The 19536-nt window shown below is 42.8% G+C and overlaps 3 protein-coding genes across 8 annotated transcripts in view; 1 reads left to right on the top strand and 2 right to left on the bottom strand.

Moving 5' to 3' along the window:
* CPTP (ceramide-1-phosphate transfer protein) lies at positions 1 to 1040 on the bottom strand. The gene is made up of 2 exons (XM_026074134.1): positions 846 to 1040; positions 1 to 735 (listed from the first exon to the last, which is right to left on the bottom strand). The coding sequence occupies exons 1-2, from the start codon at positions 965 to 967 to the stop codon at positions 213 to 215; spliced, it is 645 nt and encodes a 214-aa protein (XP_025929919.1). The 5' UTR covers positions 968 to 1040; the 3' UTR covers positions 1 to 212.
* An 89-nt stretch (positions 1041 to 1129) lies between these two features.
* On the top strand, positions 1130 to 17740 carry INTS11 (integrator complex subunit 11). Of its 4 annotated transcripts, none has more exons than XM_026074124.1 (18): positions 1130 to 1197; positions 1829 to 2015; positions 3097 to 3194; positions 5137 to 5210; positions 5469 to 5697; positions 5813 to 5911; positions 6010 to 6044; positions 6759 to 6897; positions 8919 to 8983; positions 9681 to 9870; positions 10310 to 10393; positions 10963 to 11052; positions 11700 to 11862; positions 12754 to 12861; positions 13556 to 13617; positions 14529 to 14671; positions 15461 to 15590; positions 16422 to 16640. In XM_026074124.1, the coding sequence occupies exons 2-18, from the start codon at positions 1988 to 1990 to the stop codon at positions 16485 to 16487; spliced, it is 1803 nt and encodes a 600-aa protein (XP_025929909.1). In that variant the 5' UTR covers positions 1130 to 1197; positions 1829 to 1987; the 3' UTR covers positions 16488 to 16640. The 4 variants fall into 4 exon arrangements, 3 of the variants coding, with proteins under 3 accessions (XP_025929909.1, XP_025929911.1, XP_025929910.1); XR_003254884.1 differs by lacking the exon at positions 1130 to 1197 and adding an exon at positions 16870 to 17740 and having other exon boundaries at positions 1293 to 2015; positions 16422 to 16769; XM_026074126.1 differs by lacking the exon at positions 1130 to 1197 and adding an exon at positions 1293 to 1543.
* PUSL1 (pseudouridylate synthase like 1) overlaps positions 17552 to 19536 on the bottom strand; it is a 47578-nt gene continuing 45593 nt past the window's right edge. For all 3 annotated transcript variants that reach the window (XM_026074131.1, XM_026074129.1, XM_026074128.1), the window contains one exon: positions 17552 to 18691. The gene's annotated coding sequence lies outside the window, so the exon portion shown is untranslated. The remainder of the gene's footprint in view (positions 18692 to 19536) is intronic.

Raw genomic sequence — 19536 nt, 5'->3', positions numbered from 1 at the left:
TGTGGGTGTGTGTGTGTGTGGGTGTGTGTATTTTTTTTTTCTTATGAAGCGAGGCATCTTGAATAGGTTTGTTAGTTTGTTACCTGTATATTGGAAGAGGAAAGGAAAAGTGCTACAGGGTCAGAGAATCAGTTTATGTATGAAAACAGTTTTCACTTCTGTCACAGTTCACTTCTGTCAGGATGTGGAGTTGCTGTTTAACGTTCATTCCATCAAGGGAGGTCAAGCAGCTTATGCTGGGCATAGAGCTCTTCCGTGATCCCATAGACATTGCAGATATGGGGTAAGGCATCACCCAGCATAACGACAGCCTCCTCAGGCGTGCCCACATTCATGATTTCAAGGAATGCATTTCGAGAAGGTAAAGCACGGAAGGCCACAGTGGCAGCCTTGCGAATAATCCAGGGGTGGTAGTTAGCCAGAGAAGCATTGTAAGAGTCTGTGCAGATCACGGATGTCTTGGAGTCTTCCTGGCCAGTTCTCAGCCCCTCCAGGAACATCTGCAGCCAGCGTAGGGCTCTGTGGAGGCGTAGCACGGTCCGGCAGCCGGAGTCAGGGTGCTCCGACCGCTTCTGGGTATCTACTAGCCCGTTGGCCACCTCGTACTGCACCATGGACTGGAGCGTCAGGTACTTCTCCTGCTGCTCGCCGCTGCAGTAGTTCTCCATTATCTGTATTTTGGCCAGCGCGTCCTTGGAAACAAAGGAGAAGATGGCGCCCAGGCTGTTCAGGAACCTGCGTGCGGGACAGACCGGCTCGCGTTAGCGGCGGCGGCGGCGGCCTGGCTCGCACCCTCGCAGGGCGGGGGGCGCCGCCGAGGGCGGCGGCCGCCCGCAGTCACTCACCGGATGAGCCCCCTCCAGCCGCGCAGGTAGGGGCCGAGGAGCACCTCCCGCCGCTCCGTGACACACGTCTGGAAGGTGACGAGGACCTCCCTGAGGCAGAAGGCGCCCTGCTCGCCCGCCATCGCCCCGTCGGGCCTGGGGACGACGGCACTGCCTTCCGCCGGCGCCGGGACTTGCGTCACTCGCCGCCCGACCAATCCTCGCGCAGGAGGGCGGGGCGATGGGTTGCGTCGCGGGGCACTATTGGCCGCAGCGCGGGTGGTGTTGCGTCCCGTCCTGCGCCAGTTCGGTTCCGGGAAGGGCGGACTGTCGCGCATGCGCGGAGGCGTCGCGGAGCAGGCGCGGCAGGGCGGTGAGAGCCGTTGGGGCGGTGCGGGCGCTGCAGGGACGCGGTGCGGGGAAGGGAAGGGGTGCGCGTCGTGAGTGTGCGCTCTGGGGGGCCCGGTGGGTGGTGCGGCCTGAGGACTCTTGGGGGTGCCGGGGCCGACCCTGTTCGGGTCGCCGGGCAGCTGCTGACAGCAGGTGTTGGCCTGATGAGGGCAGCGTCACCGGTGGTCGCTGCTGGGGAGCCGGACGCAGGCTGGCAAGCTCACCGGGGTTGTTTCTAGAGGTGCCGCCTTGCGAAACCAAGGTTGCGTCAGGAAGACGTTGGACGGCAGGAGTGAGTGATGCCGGCCTGAAGGCCGGCCACCGGTCAGGTAGGGAGCAGGAGCCCTTTCCTTACAGCAGCCTTCCGATGAGCATCAAGCCTGCAAAAACCCTTAGCGTTTGCTGTCTCCAAGGCATAAGTGGTGCCTGGCTTCTGACACTGAGATGATCTGAAGATTAAAGGTGATCTGAACACACAGAAATTGATCCGTGCTTTCAAGGAGCATAAGAAAGTGTGGCTATTATTACTGAAGCCAAACAGATGTGAATTTCTGGGAGAAGCCTGTAATGCGTGTATTTATCTGACTTCTGTTGGCTGTCTGTCTTTCCTCTAGGAAGAAGTGGGGCCTCAGCTGAAGTCTTCTAGCTGATACTGAAAAAAAAATGCAATGGCGGTTGTGAATAAAGGCTAAATCTTCTCTTGAGTTTATGGCCTTCATCAAACTGTCTCTGAAAGAATTTATCGTATTGCTTGAGATCAAGAGTTTGTTAAAATGCCTGAAATAAAAGTCACTCCCTTGGGTAAGTCCAAACCTAAAATGGTCTTAAAATAGAAACGCTGAAAAACTTTGTATGCTGTGATTTCCTTGAAAAGAAACAAGTTGGAATTGAAATTTAGAGCTAGAAATAACATATTTTAAACTGCTGGAGATATATGTGCCTTTCCTTGCCACAAAAACTGGTCACAGTGGTATACTTGAATACGTTACGTTTATGCAACCTGGAGGTGTTATTGTCCTCCTTTTGTTGTTCAAACAAGTACGACTCATATAGAGTCTGCAAGCCCTATTCTTAAATGAAAAGATTCATTAATAGGTGTTGGTGGTAAAAGGCTTGTAGATCATATATAGTACTACAGAGCTCTTTTATTATTTATTGTAGTATTGTACAGTGTGGATAGAGTATTAGTAAACTTAATGGAGTTAGAAATCTATGGGAAGCAAATTTTTCATTATTTTGTGAGTTGCACAGAAGCTGTTGACATGCACTTAAGTGCTGAGAGGGCAGCAGATATTCTGAGCAGAACTGCTCTATCTTAGTCAGTAGTTTTCTGGCTTGAAACAGACTTCCTGGTGCATTATGGAAATCTGTGCTTTCACCGAGAGGCAGAATATTTGGGGTGGGGCACAACCCTGGAAACTTTGCATTCCTTGTGATTGACTCTTTGCCATTGGGCTAGTTATTTCCTGTAGCTCAGAACAAATAGGTCTATTTGGATATTTTCAGGCAGTTAAGAGATTATTTTGCTCTTACTTAAAACTGCTTTGAAAGTACGTAGCTGCTATTGCACAGTACTGGGCAGAAAACAAATGTACCCTGCGTCTGAACTGCTTATGGGCTTGGACTCAGTGCTGTACTAAGTGCAGTTGTGCAACTGGAACTGGGAGGCCTTCTCATAAGCTTAGGGAATGGGGTAAGTGAGCTCACACCTGCTTCCCTCTAACAGATCCACTTGCTTGGAAGAAAGGTTGTGGTCTTCTGCACTGGAAGGGAGTTAGGGCTACAGAATGAAGTTTGTAGAGACCTTTCAATGCTTCTCTTTTGAAGTGACTGCAAGTACTGCTAGAGATGTCTTGCTTGTCTTCCTTTTCTTTGGGTCCAGGCGCTGGCCAGGATGTGGGGCGCAGCTGCATCCTTGTGTCTATCGCAGGGAAAAATGTAATGCTTGACTGCGGGATGCACATGGGCTACAATGATGATGTGAGTATGGTGGGGAAACCTGAATGTTGAATGGAGATGCTTTTAAGGCATATCTGCTTGACCTTTCCCAGCAGAACTTCTGGTTCATTGTCCTGGCCTATTCACCTTCACCTTTGAATGTTGCCTGACCCCTCTTGCATGGCATATGGGTGCTATTAGCTGGGTGTCCGTTATTAGGCATCTGTATCAGCCACTGCTGGAAAAGGATTACTGCAGTGAATGAACTGGTATTGCCCTTCCAAAATCTTGTCTTCCTGTGCAAGAGCTGTGTCCCCTCAAGTATTCCTGATGTATGAAGTTCCACCATCCAGCCATCCTTCTTTCCCTCTCCCTGGGTTGCAGACTCTGAAAAAATATTAGGAGAGCTGCAAATGCCCTATTCCCATTTGTTTTTGGTGTTGCTGCACCCCATTGGGTAGGCATCTTCTATACTTTAAAGCATTAATCCTATTATTAGTTAGATAGCTCCTGTAAGGAGGCTTGTTTTTGGGCAATTAATTACTTGTGGGATCCACACCGAGACATGCTGTATGGAAGCTTTGCTGATGCTTTAGAGGTAGAGCTAGATAACGCTGCTGATATTTGGTCGCCTGATACAGGTAGGAAAGGCATAAATGCAAAAACATTATGTACAAAAAGAAAGAGTCAAAGCATCACACAGAGCAAATGTGCCTTTACAGAAAAGGTTTTGAGGCTTTTTGCCTTCATGCCTATGGGTGAGCTCAAATGCATTGGCCACCTATTTTGCTTTGAAGATAAACTTGGCTGTAATTTACTTGTTTGCAAGGTCAGGTCTCTGACTCTCCCCTGACAGTCCTCCCGCCCTTTTTCTCTTTGACGCTTTCTGCACGTAAATCTTGATAATGTCATGTACAGCTCTTTCCATATTGCTGACACCAGGGCAGTCTGCTGACCTACTGCAGTTTTGCCTTGAGATGGATTACAGCATGTTCTCAGTGTTGTGGATGGTTTGCTGACGATACAAAACTGGGAGGAGTGGCCGATACGCCAGAGGGCTGTGCTGCCATTCAAAGAGACTTGGACAGGCTGGAGAGTTGGGCAGAGAGGAACCTCATGAAGTTCAACAAAGGGAAGTGCAGGGTCCTGCACCTGGGGAGGAATAACCCCGTGCACCAGTACAGGTTGGGGGTTGACCTGCTGGAAAGCAGCTCTGCGGAGAAGGACCTGGGAGTGCTGGTGGACACCAAGTTAAGCATGAGGCAGCAATGTGCCCTTGTGGCCAAGAAGGCCAATGGTATCCTGGGGTGCATCAGGAAGAGTGTTGCCGGCAGGTCGAGGGAGGTGATTCTCCCCCTCTCCTCAGCCCTGGTGAGGCCACATCTGGAGTACTGCGTCCAGTTCTGGGCTCCCCAGTACAAGAGGGATGTGGCACTACTGGAGCAAGTCCAGCGAAGGGCCACAAAGATGATTAGGGGACTGGAGCATCTCTCTTATGAGGAAAGGCTGAGAGAGCTTGGCCTGTTTAGCTTGGAGAAGAGAAGGCTGAGAGGAGATCTTATCAACATGTACAAGTATCTGAAGGGAGGGTGTTGAGAGGATGGGACCAGACTCTTTTCAGTGGTGCCGAGCGACAGGACGCGAGGCAACGGGCACAAACTGAAACACAGACACTTCCATCTGAACATGAGGAAAAACTTTTTCACTGTGAGGGTGACAGAGCACTGGAACAGGTTGCCCCGAGAGGTTGTGGAGTCTCCTTCTCTGGAGATATTCAAAACACGCCTGGATGCAATCCTGTGCAATGTGCTCTAGGTGACCCTGCTTGAGCAGGGGGGTTGGACTAGATGATCTCCAGAGGTCCCTTCCAACCTCAGCGATTCTGTGATTCTGTGATTCATGCCATTTTTCTGCTGGATTAATAACGTAGCATTAACTGGCTTTGTTTAGTAATGGATAATCTGCTTTTTTAATGTTCTTGCAGAGGCGCTTTCCTGACTTTTCGTACATCACTCAGAATGGAAGGCTGACTGACTTTCTAGATTGTGTGATCATCAGGTGAGAAAATTGCTTCCTTGTCACAACTCAAAGGGAAAATAGGAAACTTTCTACTCTGTCCTTTGCCTGTGAGTTGTTAAAACTAGTAACCCAAACAAGTTTGAGGTCTGTCATTCATGTTTTGGTTAGTTCTTAGTTCCTCTGTGTTGTGCAGTGCTCTTAAAAACCTGAAACAAGACTTGAGACCCAGGCAAGCACTGAAGACCTCCAGCTAAATTCCTGTGCAATATCTCCTTCGTGTTTTCTGTCTTTTTGCAGCCACTTTCATTTGGACCATTGTGGAGCTTTACCGTACTTCAGTGAAATGGTTGGCTATGATGGGCCTATTTACATGACACATCCTACCAAGGCCATCTGTCCCATCCTCCTGGAGGACTATAGGAAAATCACTGTAGATAAGAAAGGGGAAACTAACTTTTTCACATCCCAAATGATTAAAGACTGTATGAAAAAAGTTGTTGCTGTTCATCTTCACCAGACAGTTCAGGTAAATGACCGTTGCTGCATACTCTTTGGTCAAACCAACTGGATTGTTGTAGAGGCAGAGCAATTTTATCTTTTTAAAATGTTTACACTACTGCAGTATTTGTCTGTTCACGCAGGTGGATGAGGAGCTGGAGATCAAGGCGTACTATGCTGGCCATGTGCTAGGAGCAGCCATGTTCCAGATTAAGGTTGGATGTGAGTCTGTTGTTTACACTGTAAGTATACACAACAACATGTATAGAAACCTACATCTTCTTTTAAGAGTGTGTTGCATTACCTTGAGAAAATAAATGGATTTCTTTTCTTCCATTAGGGTGATTATAATATGACTCCAGACAGACATTTAGGGTAAGTAGGAAGCTGAGTTTCTATGAATTGTATGTATTTCAAACAGGAAGATTTTAGCAGCAGCTTCTGTTATTCCATAGAGGCTTATTGGCATTGTTTCTTTGTTCTTGTAAAGGAGACTGGAACATTTAGTGATGCCTTTGCTAGAAAGATGAATGCAATTTTTAATTATGAGAATGAACAGGTTTACATTGATTCCTCAAGACAGACTTTATTGTAATCTTCTTTTTCTGTATAGTCATATTATTCCTTTTTAAGACTGTGCGGTAATTAGATTTAAATATTTGAAATGCTTTGTTGCATGATATCTTCTAAACCAAGAGAGCTTTGATCACAAGCTTTAGAATTAGGATTGATTTCATTTTTACAGGTAAATACGAGAGATTTATAATATTCATGATATTTAGAATAATGTTTTAATGCATTAAAAACCAATAGACTGGAGAAGAATTGCTTTTCAAAATATTTGGAGTTAGTCTCTATTCTGGGCTGATTGCATGTAAAGAAAGCATGGCCTATAGAGACAGGAGAGTTGATGCTGCTGTGAAAGTCCTAGGTGACTTTGGGCAAGCCAATGCACATCTCTGCATTCCCGCTTTCCTATCTGCCAACAGAGATAGTGACATTCTTCACCCATCTTTGAGACTAGCAGATCATAAATGCCAAATACCATCTCTTAATTTGATAAGCTTTTAAAATTTTATTTTGTTTTAGTGCTGCCTGGATTGATAAGTGTCGTCCGGATTTATTAATAAGTGAATCCACTTATGCCACAACTATCAGAGACTCCAAACGCTGCAGAGAAAGGGATTTCTTGAAGAAAGTCCATGAGACTGTAGAAAGAGGAGGGAAGGTATGGCTTGTGGAATAATCTAAGTAATGTCTTTTCCAGTCTGTGAAGCTCTTGTTGGTTCTGTAGTGCTGTGTGTTACTGCTAACTAACTCAGGCATCCATGCACAACCACTGTATGAAACTGATGGAGTTCTTGTATTGCTGCATCTGTACTTTAAAAGGCAGAATATTAGACACTTGCAGTTTTTCTTCTTCACATAGTTTAAATGAACAAGGCAGTAAGGGAAATACTATGCTTACAGTCTCCAAATTATGGAGGATAAAGACAAAATTAACTTTATTTGCATCGTGTGTACTGAAACATCCTCTTAGTCATGTAAATTAAGAAATTGAGAATGTCTGTCCAAATTACTGCTTCTTAATCAGAAATGATTTCCAGTGTAGCCAGGTCTGTCTGCTCAGCGTTCTACTTTGTGCTGTTCAACACTTTGCTGGCTGTTACTGTAAAAGCACAAAGCTTACAATGCAATAAATGATGCTTAAGTGCCATGCACGTGGCTTTCGCTTGCCTTGCTGTTCTGTTTGGGTGAGCCTTTTCCAGTATGTGTGATTTGATGTGAACAACTGATTTTGAAGTCAGCTAGTCACAAAGCAYATGGAACACATGAAAACATCATAACATGGCTTTTAGTTGCATCAGTCCATTATTGTTTCAGAATTTCAGTTGGCCTTCTCTTTTTCTCAGAAATTTGGTCCCTGCCACTAATGTAAAGGAAATTTTTGAGATTCTTTTTCTTTAACATCTGATTTAGAGCATGCCTAGTAAAAGACATTAAAAAAACCCTCAGAAACTGGAGCTATAAATGGAAATCCTGAATACAGGGGAGCTTTGCTGATTTGACTGAAGCTGAGGATCTGATGCTATGTTCCTAGGACTTAGTTCATTTAAATCCTGATTAAATGGGAAGTTCAGTCTGGCTGATAATTGTACATGTAGAATTTGAATTGCATTTTGGTTAAAAGCTATAGCAGTTTGTCATCTGTCACTTTGAGACTTGTATTTTATTTACTGTTCTTGTCCTAGTGGGGGCAAAATACACACTTGCTTGTAGAAGAAAAGGGTGAGTCCCTTGGTAATGGGTGTGGTTTACCTAGCAGCTCCATTAAGAAATAGATGATGCTTTCTTATTGCTTGTCAATGAATCTGGAAAACGAATTAGTAGTGTTAAACTGTTTGCCGCCAAGTGACAGTGCATAACTGAAGAAAACACCTGAAATGTGAAAAAGTGCGCAGAACTTGTCTGTGGAGCTCAGTTTTATGTATGTCTTGTTTTCTACTTCAGTGCTCTTTATCCCTTAAGTTGGGAAGGGAGGAATGTCATAATTACCCCAGCCTGGACTAAGCGATCGAGAATAGTAACACTCAAATTAGTGTCCGTTTCTGTAAATAATGCCAGAAATACAGTTTTATTTTCATTTGAGGTATTTCATTAGAAATTTCCCACCAGTACAGTTCAGAGTATGTGGAGACTTAAGGAATGATAAAGTGAATTCCCATTGTATTGACAATGTGTTTGTGAGATGCTTTCAGTAACTGCAATATCCCCTCTCCATCAGGATGCTGTGATGAACAGGGAACTAAAAAGCAGCTTGCAAGAAAACTGCCTTGTCTTGAAGGGATCCAGCTAGAAAGCAAGAGTTGGTGAAGAGGGTGTGATTTCACACCCATTCTGAGAATTAGCCTAATCTCACTTTGGGAAAGGAGATTCCTCACAGCAACTTGCTTTCATATGATCCAGGAGCAAACAAGCAGAACTGAAAATATTCACAGGCTCCATGCCCTGCCAGAGACTTCCTTCAGTACATACAAACTGAGGTCTTAAGCAAATGGATAGGTGTCTGTGTGTCTGTCAAATATCAGTGCCTTTCGTTCCAAAACTGCTGAGGAACAGATCCCTGAGGGAAGAAAAAGGGCTATCAGAAGGAATTGAGGGACTTGTTCAGGAATGATAATGCTCCAGGGCCATTTACATGCTGTTTCATTTTAGCAGACTCTAAATCACTCTCTCTCTCATTTGCAGGTTCTTATCCCAGTTTTTGCCCTTGGACGTGCCCAGGAACTTTGCATTTTATTGGAAACCTTTTGGTAAGTGCAGCTTCTTCCATGCATGTTCCTCCTTTTCCTCCTCCTCCTCACGTTGTGGTACTGACAGGTTTCTGTGATTCTTTTATGCCTGTTCAGAACAAGTATTCTCAGTTGGTATTCCTCTGCATGTTGGCCCATACTGGCCATTTCAAAATTACTTCTTTCTGCATATTTCCTAGTGCTTCTGCCTCTAAGCAGTAAACTAAAAATTTTCAGGGTCATTCTCCATTCTTCACCGAAACACTTAGGATCAATTGTCATTTAAAAAAGTTTACTGCATCTTTGCAGCATTGTAAAATTGTTTTCATGGGAGGGGGGAGGAGGGATGAAGTAGTAAAGTATTAAACTTACCCATAAACATTGTGAGATTTGAGTGTGAAAATAGTCAGGTGTGGAAATGGTTCTGATAGTATCAGATAATACTGCTTTTCATTATTTCCCATAGCAGAATGATTGACATCTATAATGGATGGATGATGTCTGTAGCAGATTAGAAAGAGAGTTGAACTAAAGCTGACTTCTTAATAAATAAATGCATAGTGATACAGCATTGTCATAATGCTGCCTTATGGTTCCTTGAGAGTGGGGTCTGCACAAAAATCTTTGGAGACTACATGGGTTCATGGACATTCAGCATGGAGAGCCAAGATCCCAGTCTGGCAATCCCATCTATCATCTGGATCACTTCTTTCTACAGGGAAAGAATGAACTTGAAGGCTCCAATTTATTTTTCTACGGGACTGACAGAAAAGGCAAATCATTATTACAAACTCTTCATCACATGGACGAATCAAAAAATTCGGAAAACCTTTGTGCAGAGAAACATGTTTGAATTCAAACACATCAAAGCATTTGACCGGGCCTTTGCAGATAATCCAGGACCTATGGTAGGTGGGCATTAAAAAGCTAATAGAGCACATGTGTAGTGGCAGGGACCATTTTTGTATCACTCTGTTTCTGGTTTAGGCAAACAGGCAGCCTGCAAAGGCTAAGCATCATTTGCCCCATTAATACCAGCATCCTGCCCCAAGACTTTTTTGGGGCCAGGCTATCTGAATGCCTGTATCTCGATAACTGTATTAAAGATCTTGCTGTCTTTATTCCAGTAAAGCTAAAATGCCAGAAGAAAAATAAACCCAAAATAGCATTGTCATATAATCTATACTCTTTTTGCTGATTTGAACTATAATTTTGCAGCATGTTCCTTTTGAATAAAAAGTCAGGAGATGGATCTTTTACAACACAATCTTTTATTGCTGATTTTGTTGTTTGATTGGTATTGAGAGCTATTTGAAAGAAGAATCTTGACACATCTTTGAACTCTAGGTTGTGTTTGCAACCCCTGGAATGCTTCATGCAGGACAATCCCTTCAGATCTTCAGGAAATGGGCAGGGAATGAAAAAAACATGGTAAGAAATTCCATTGCCCTAAGCGATATTTTTTTGTTAATGTGATAGTGTTACTGATACAGCTATAAGAACAAAGTTTTCAGGAAAGCTTTTCCTGAGTGTCCGGCGCTAAGTGACAGGGATCCTCCCATGGAACAACCCAGGCTAGAGCTCTTTCAAGCTCTGAGTTTTGTCTTCTGCCATGTGTGACAGGTTAAGCACTGGAGGAACATGTCTCAGATGAGGTGGTGGGAGAATTTATTTTCAAAAGTGCTTTCATTTATTTGAAGCTGCTTAGCAGCCACTGGTAACTAGCAATAATTCATATTGAGCGGTGCACAGATTTCAGCAATTCACTTTCTAATTTCATCCTTGCATGTGTTCTGTAGCTGGGTGTTCACCACACAAGCTGCAGAAGGGGTCAAACAGAACGGAGTAAGTAACTTTCCAGCAAAGGATGGTAGTATGTGAGATGGGAAGAACTGAGTCTTAGATCAAAATTATGCATGTGTGGTATTTTTATGTTAACAGCAACTATCCTACATGTGTGTATGTTCAGAGTATGCAGACTTCTCTGGTTTTCTTCTCAGGTCATCATGCCAGGCTACTGTGTGCAAGGAACTGTAGGCCATAAGATTTTGAGTGGACAGCGCAAGCTGGAAATGGAAGGACGACAAATAGTGAGTTTTCTTCTCAGCAAGGACGATCATTTTGGGAAGGCTCTTTACAACTTTACACGATAGTTAAGACACTATGTACTTGTAATGGGAATATGCAGTGTGTATCATTGAAAATACCTGAGTAACATTTTCATCAGAGTTGGACTAGTTTTTTTTTTTTCTTTTTTTTGGCAATAGCATGTCTCTTCCTGCCATTTCATTGCTTTGTAATTCATTGGACATATGCCCCTAGACTTTGTCGGGGGACTACGTATAATGCTGTTTAATAAGTAGATCTCTGTTAGTCAGATGATAGGTAACAGTGATACAGTTTCATACTGAAGGGGATATTAAAACTGGTAGTGTGTCTTAAATATTGATTTGTTTTCGCAAATGTGAGATGAGAATTGTGCTCTGAAACTGTGCAGTTTGATCTTGCAGAGTTTGAGTGCTTTTCTATACAGCAACATACTCAGTCTCTGTTGCTAAGCAGATATCTCACCAACCTCATTTTCTAATTTAGTTTCCTTCTCTGCTTCCTTCTCTGAAACAAATTTGGAGAGGTCCAGGTCTGGGTCTGGGTCTGTTCCTGTGCAGTTTATAAGCTGTAGGGGGGGGGGTCTAAGTGTTTCCTGATTCAGGAAGCCTGTGCTTTTTTTTCCCTGCAGCTGGAGGTGAAGATGCAGGTGGAGTACATGTCCTTCAGTGCCCATGCTGATGCCAAGGGAATAATGCAGCTGATTCGCCAGGCTGAACCACGTAATGTTCTCCTGGTGCATGGTGAAGCAAAGAAAATGGAGTTCCTGAAGCAGAAAATTGAACAGGAATTTCGTATGTACACTGTTGGTACTGGGGAGAGAATGGCAGTAGAAGGAGGGCTTTAAGTTCATGTACTTGATGCCTAACTACACTGCCTAATGGACTAAGGTTACTTACAGTTCCCTCAGTCACCCACCCTCAAGACAGAAATTAATGCCTGTTAAGCAGCGCCTGTTTAAAAACAATTTTTTAGTTTTTAAGAACAATCCAAGTGGTTTTGATATGTTTCTGTTGTTTTAGTCCAGTATTTACTGAATTTGTATTTCTTTGGACTCCTAAAAGAAGCAGAGGCAGGCGGGAGGGGACATCTGAAATTCTAAGTTAATAACTTCAGTTACTGGGAATAAGCCTCAAAAGAAAAAATGAACTTCTAAAAAGCGGCTGACTCTTAAAAGATGAGTGGAGAAAGCACAGAATTTACACTGGATGTTTACTTACTGGCTGCAGATCTCTTTGCAGTAACTTGTTATGTACATCAGGTTGCAAACATTTTTGTTGCAGCCTGTGATCTTGTTCCCCCTCACAAGGAGGTTTTCCAGTTAAGCATAGCTGGGTCAGTAGGTACTGCTGCTGTTCTGAGAGTGTCTACATTGCCTTCTGCATGAGGGGTCTAAAAATAGTCATGGCTACTTGTGGTTAATGCCATCAGGTTTTTGATGGTACTGGTAAGGTTGTCAGTCTTTGGCTTCTGCAGCAACTCTACTCTCCAGCCTCTTTGAAATCCCTGCTGTTTTAAGTTTCAGCATATTGCTATTATTCACTTCCTGTCCTAAACAGGGCTTCTGCCAAAATCATACCACAATCCACTTTGGGGCTGCTTGCATGCTGCTTGTGGGTGAAACAATGGCCTGGGATGGGAGATGCACCTTTAAGTCCTTCCAACACTGAGTGTTTACACTGCAGATGTGAACTGTTACATGCCTGCAAATGGAGAGACAACAACAATATTCACCAATCCCAGCATTCCAGTGGACATATCCCTGGGACTTTTGAAGAGAGAGACGGCAATAGGTGATGCATTTTTAACAAAGATTTTCATCTTTTGGGCCCTATTGCTGTACTGAAGTTATTTGTATAGTGTTTGCATTACATATAGAGACAGCGTTGCAGGGCCATTTGTAGAAATGGTGACGTATAGCAGTGCTTCCTGTATAAGAACATGCTTTATCAGTGTTTAGTGGTTGAGAAGGGCTTCCTGCGAAATGAAGTGACTACTCTGCTGTGAATGCATATTCAATAATTAGTGTTCATTTGTTTAGTGAAAGTCTAGTTAAAAGTTTTAAAAAAAGCTTTGCTCTCTGTTACCCATTCATTATGGAAACAAAGTCCATGTATGCTTTTACTAGCTAGTTCTGTGAAAATGGGAATTGCTTTTTTAAAACCAATTTAAGAAAAATCTAGAATTTCTCAAATCAGGAAGTAATATGGGAAAAGAGAGGCAGTTATTCTAGATTACTGAGCATTGTTTCCCATGCTTCTAGAGCACTGATAGTGGTTTAAGCATCACATACTTTGTTTTTAAGTAACAGGAGAATGAAAATGTAAAATCATAGTCTGAACCTATCATACCTCAGTGGAAGGATGTAAAACCCTTATTTCACTTGAAAATCTAATCTGTTAAGTCCTAAAGTAATCTTATAGGTGTAAAAAGTAGGCACAGTAACATTAACCCTGTTGTCTTTCTCTTCTGCTGGCTTTGGTTTAGGTCTCTTACCAGATGTCAAGAAGCCAAAGCTCATGCATGGCACATTAATTATGAAGGATAATGTAAGTAAAAAAAATTCTTACATTTGTCTTGTTGCCCTCTGTATGGGTCTGTTGTCATTCACAAGCAAAGTCTAGGTGAACAAAGAACAAAACTAAAGGTATGTAGTCCTAGTTTCTTGGAAGGAGCCCCAGCAACAGCTGATCCTGCAGGCCTGTGAGTGGGATTAGTCTGTAAGAAAGACTCACCAGGTTGTCAGTTGCCTGATTGACAGTCTTCACCAGTCCCACAACTTGCGATGGTAGACTTTTTACTGGTCAGTCTCATGCATGCTAATAGATGAAGTCAGAGTAAACAACTGATCAGACTGAAGAGCTACTTCTTTTCAAAATCTGTGGGGTTTTGCCCTGGCCCCCTGCCACCTCCTGGGTACAGCTAAGGACACTCTAAGGAAGCTGTGTTTTTTCAGCCTGTGAATCCAAGGTGTTTGTGATTCACCATGCCTGTAAAAAGCAAAAGAATCAAGAAGCAACCTGTTGTTGGTAGACCTCAGTTTGTTGAACAAGGACTGAAAGATGCCAAGGAAGGAGTACTTATGCTATAGCCTAATGTTTGTATTTGAGCAAATCGTTTGTGTGATAAAAAGAGGTTAAACCAACTTGTATTCAGAGAGCAACTTTAGTATATGCAGTTTGGCGAAATAAGGAAACAATATGACCATTTATCTGGATATTTGCTCCAGTCTTCCCTCCTTCTCTGCTCTCCTGCACACTCGCACCTAGCTGCTGCTGTTTGAAGTAGTAACTGAATGGGCTGAGACATTTCAAAGATTGAAAAGTGATGATCTTACCTGTAGGAGTTTTGCAGTGATGAACACATAGCTGTGTGCAGCTGACCACAGAGGAGGAAAAAAACTTCAGAAGAATGGGCAAAAAGAAATAGCTTCTAATGGATTTGTACTTTTCCTCTCCAGAGCTTCCGTCTGGTTTCTCCAGAGCAGGCCCTGAAAGAGCTGGGCCTTGCAGAACATCAGTTGCGTTTCACCTGCCGCGTTCACATTCAGGATCCACGGAAGGAACATGAGACAGTGCTTCGTGTATACAACCATCTCAAAGCGTAAGTCCGTTCTTGGCTGTGTTTGGCTTTTCCTACCAGGGATGGACTAGAGCATATCATTCTTAATATAGGTAGTACCAGTGCCCCCTCCTTCCTGCCATTCTAGACCAGCTATCTAGAGTTAAGGAAACTTGCCACATCATTGCAATGGGACAGATGAGGAAAACTGCAGCCCAGAAAACTCAGCTGCTCTAGCTTTTGGTCTATTTAGCTAAAATAACCGGAGCAGTGGTTATGCTGCAGTAGCAGAGGTTGGTAATCAGCATACATGCCCATGGTCTTTGTCAAACTTGTGCAGGCCAACTGAAATCTTTCCTGTGAGTTTGCTGCTGTCATTGCTGCTTCTAGCTGAAGTTAGTTCAGATGTTAGTTCAGAGTGAGACCGTCAGGCACAGGGGTCAAGACACCCCTTAAAACTGTTCAAAAGCTGGTAGCAGTTGAAACTTAAAAATATTTTTGTCCTAAAAAAAATATTTTTGTCTAGTCCAAGAGTAGTGCTTTACTCAGATGAATAGGGTCTCAGACTGGAGCTCTAGCTGTCAGGAAAGCCTGAAATGGAGCTTTGTAGGAAATGTCTGACCCTCTCATGATTAGTATAAACACCAGAATAAGCAAGCTATGAATAAGGGCCATTCTGCCTTTCTTGGGCAGTAGGTGCTGGCTCAGAGATGCAGCTAAAAGTAGTAACAACACACTGCTATTGGGGATTCCAAGAGTCAAGAGTCAACCACCCTTCAGCTTGTTTGTTTATCCCCTCCAAAATAAATCATATACCTTTTCTCTTACCAGGGTCCTGAAGGATTATTCAGTTCAGCATCTCCCTGATGGTTCTATAACAGTAGAGTCCATTCTTATCCAAGCTACAGCACATTCAGAGGATCAAGGAACAAAAGTCTTGCTTGTATCCTGGACTTACCAGGTAGGAACACTTAGAAACATGCTTTTCAAGCAACTCTAATTGTTCTTAACTTCTGACATTCTGAAACTGGCCTGCAGTGTGGATTGCTACTGTCAGGGTGAGTTTTCATCACTCTATCTATCTTTGAAGTAGTTTCTCTGAAAGAAGACAGAGTGAGCCCCTACCCTTTTCTTTATATCATTTTAGCTTTAGTACAAATCATTTTACAGGGCTCAATTGAGTCAGTTTTCTCTGAGACCACTGAACTCAAGGCAACTGGTTTGAAGCAGTTACACAGCAGTGTAATGATATCTGTGTTTTGAGGACAATATAGTAACAAGCTTCTAACTCTTAGCTGTATCACTGCTGCCATACAGTGTGTGGAGGTATTTTATAAGGTAGGTGTGAAACTTAAACAACAAGCTGAAAGCCAGCTAAAGCATAATTGTAATAAGATTAGATGTAGTAGTTATACTCTTGAAAGCACGAAAATATATTTTGTATGTCTGTATTTTTTTTTTTTTAATGCTTTCTTTACAGCAAGGAAATGTCTTCTTGAGGGCAAGCAAAAAACAATAGTTCTTTAATCTTTGCTTCAAAAGAAACACTTCAGAGAGGTCCAAACACCTTTGACAAATGGGAGTTTTACATTGATATTTTGAAAAAACATCCAGAACTGGGTTTGTGCTAATTGAATTGATTTGCATTTCTGAACACTGCTGACATTAAATTTTGCTGGGTCCAAGAATTATTTCACTCTATTTCCAGGTAGCAGAGTCTAATTTCTTGCCCCAAATGTAAAAGAGTCCAATGGAATGTTGCTTTCAGCTTGTTTCTCTTTTACCTCTCTAGGATGAAGAACTAGGCAGCTATCTTACATCCCTGCTGAAAAAGGGACTGCCACAGAGTACGTCTTGAGCAACAGAGCAGCAGGCATGGTGGTGCTTCAGAGGGATTTAGATTTTATTTTGTTTACATTGTCATAAATGGAAAACTAAGAACAGACATAGTACCTACAGGTTGCTGGTTTCCTTTTAATACAGGAATTAAAATGTTTGTCCAATAGCTGAAGTGAGAGTGTACATGGGACTACTGTTCAGCAATGCTGCAGTTGTCTTCCACAGAAACCTGCCCAGGAATCACTGCAGCCTGTTTTTAAAGAGCCCTGAGGAACAAGCTTTGAGTTGCTTACACAGTAAGGTAAGAGATATTCAGCATTCTCCTACTTGCACAGCTCATTTTCTTTAAAACCTTAGCAGTGCCAGTCTATACTAATAGGCCTTTTCTGTGCAACCTCTAGGCTTTCAGTTTGTTCATAAAAATGAGTAGTATCAACAGCCATGCACCAACTGCACTCCTGCCCTGAACTTGTTCCTGGGACTCTGTGCTGGGACAAAACAGCTCACTTCTTGGAGTCTTTCAGATTTGTGAGCAGGGGTATTCAGCTGACTTGTTATGAAAGGTTAGTATGAGTGATAGCCCTTCAGGGAATATAAAGTCAGAACTAGGAGTAGGCCTGAGGGGGTCAAAACAAGAAGCTTTGAAAGCTACTATACCCCTTTCAGAATTAAAATGCAAAGTATAAGTTTAATGTAGGCAGCAGTACAGGGCCCTAAACATGCTATTTACCCTGCAGCTTAGCTTTTATTACCCATTATACTGTATGTGTACTTCCCTTAATGACAGTTCACAGACCTGAAGGAAAGTCGCACTCCTAGATGGGGTGTCTAATAGAAATTTCTCCTCCTCTGTCCATAGCATTAGAATTGTGCTCAGTTGCAGAGAAAACAGTCCCTCCAGTGCTGGGAAGCTTTTTCGTAGCCTATGAATGGGGCAAAAATAGCAGTCTCTTTTGAAAGGTAAATGATTAGTTTGTCATAATACTCCCTCAGAGCCTGTCATCTTCTCCATTTTACAAATGCTCAAAGTACAAAGATTCTCTAAGGTCTTACCAAGTCCAATCAAACAGAGGAACACAAGAATCATCATTAACAATACTTTAAGAGGTTGAGCAGCTTTTCTCACAAACATTTAAAAAATACCTCCAAGTTAAGAGCAAGATACAGAGACAGAGAGGACTCACTCCAGTTCTGTTGTTACATACGGAATATGCCAGTCAATGGCTGTACCATCATGAGTAATAGAAGTCCATTTAATACATGATTCAAATTGCACATAGCAATAACTCATGCAAGTCAGGATTATCCTAAGAAATGTAATACTGCACACAAACACTATTACAAAGCTTTAGTTGTATTATAGTAATTTCAGATCTACTCTTGCTTTGCTTGCTGCATGTGTAACTCAGGTTGCTAGGATGGGTTAGTGAAGGCTTTAACTGATCAATATAGCCTCCCAAATTTAAGCCCCTTGCTTCCCATCAGACTGCATGTTTCTTTTCCCCTAATCAAGACTGCAACATACTATTACTACACTCCTTATTTTCCAAACCTCTTATCTCCTGTCCTTAACCAGAGATTAGACTGTGGCATCAGCTGCTGACAAACCATTGGCTGAATAGGGGCAGAAGCTGCAATGTCCATCTTTGTGCAAAAAGAAGTTACCACATCTTATAGAGACCCACTATCACTTATGGCCCCACACCTTCCTGCCACAATAATCCCACTCCCTACCTCCTTAAGATCCATGTCATTTCTTGTTCCAGGTTCAATAGCACAGCATAAAATGGGCACCCTGGTGACCTGCTGCACAGTGTCAGGTCAAAGTGTGGCTTCTAGTCTGTTTTGCAGGTTGAATTGAAATATTGATTTAGCACTGCCACCATTAGACACATCTTGTTCCATTTTACACAAGCTCCACGACAGTTTCCCTTCTATTCTCATCCTCTCAGCTGTCTTGTATGCCAGGAGGCCAGTCACATATATGCACATTTTATGTTTGTGGGTGGCATGGGACAGCACAGAGCAGTGAATCTATGTCTCTGTTACCAAAATCATGTCCTCTAATTAAACCATTGGTTTTTAAGCAGGTTCTTCAGCTAGGCCAGTGGCTGTCTGGTAGCTCTGATAACCACAAATGATAAATTCTTTCCAAAGTCATGATGGAGGAGTCTTTTATGTTCACAGGGTGGAAAACTCAACTGTTCTCAGAAGTTGGGTGTTCTGTTAATACAAGAGAAGGGATGAAGTAGGTTAGATATTTTTAGTGATATAACACAATCACTGTAAAAAGGGCTTTGACGCATGAACCGGACTGCACAGCCAGCTCCCACCAAAACTTTCCTCAATGAGAGAGCAGCCAATACTTGTTTACCACAGGTCCTGCAGGAACTCAGGTTGAGGGGCAGCAGCTTTTATATGTATAGGGGGGTTAACTGACTGCGAAATACTTGGATCTATTCATTATCTTTTAAAACTAAGTTATTTATTAACTGCTGAGCCTGAATCCATAGGCATATGATGCTAGAAAGCCTGTACTCAAATACTCCTTAGGAAGTCAATCAATTGATTCACAAGAAGGGATTCACAAGAAGCCTTATTTGGCTGTGGAATGTAGTCAGAAAGCAGTCTGAGAACCCAGCTGGCTAGAGTTTGCCACCAGGGAGAAAACACAGGATCCCTCCAAAAAAGGGAAAAGCTAGGCAGGAGTGTCCTGATTGACTCAGCTTTCAGTGTTATAGTCAATTGGGAGGCTAGTTTCTTTCAAGTAAGCCTTTCCTTGCTTCCAGAAGGGAACCCTGGGTTCACCTACCAACCCCAGAAGTAAACAAAAGGAGGCCAAAACACAACTGTACATACACACAACATGTTGTCACCACATGCTATCTAGGACTATAGGAAAGTGCAGCTCCCCCAAGTACAGTCCTAGTTGGCTAATAATAATACATAGCTGTTTGTTCAGCAAAAAATGTTAGAGCATTCCCTTAATGTAATCACTGTATCAAAGAGTGGTAGGTTTCAAAGGTTTGATTTCAAAGCAACAGTTGGAAAGATGAATATTGTACTTA

Source organism: Apteryx rowi, unplaced genomic scaffold (assembly GCF_003343035.1).
Source record: "Apteryx rowi isolate R43461 unplaced genomic scaffold, aptRow1 scaffold_38, whole genome shotgun sequence".
NCBI lineage: Eukaryota > Metazoa > Chordata > Aves > Apterygiformes > Apterygidae > Apteryx > Apteryx rowi.
The sequence above is the reverse complement of the archived record's forward strand: the minus strand, read 5'-3'. Positions and strand labels throughout refer to the sequence as shown.

What these genes read in the sequence shown, in the direction of transcription:
- CPTP (XM_026074134.1), bottom strand. Translation starts at nt 967, where the DNA reads ATGGCGGGCGAGCAGGGCGCCTTCTGCCTCAGGGAGGTCCTCGTCACC. An exon ending in GGCTGGAGGGGGCTCATCCG is followed by an intron (nt 736 to 845) that starts GTGAGTGACTGC and finishes TCCCGCACGCAG; the next exon opens with GTTCCTGAACAGCCTGGGCG.
- INTS11 (XM_026074124.1), top strand. Translation starts at nt 1,988, where the DNA reads ATGCCTGAAATAAAAGTCACTCCCTTGG. An exon ending in AAATGGAAGGACGACAAATA is followed by an intron (nt 11,053 to 11,699) that starts GTGAGTTTTCTT and finishes TTTTCCCTGCAG; the next exon opens with CTGGAGGTGAAGATGCAGGT. An exon ending in GTATACAACCATCTCAAAGC is followed by an intron (nt 14,672 to 15,460) that starts GTAAGTCCGTTC and finishes TTCTCTTACCAG; the next exon opens with GGTCCTGAAGGATTATTCAG.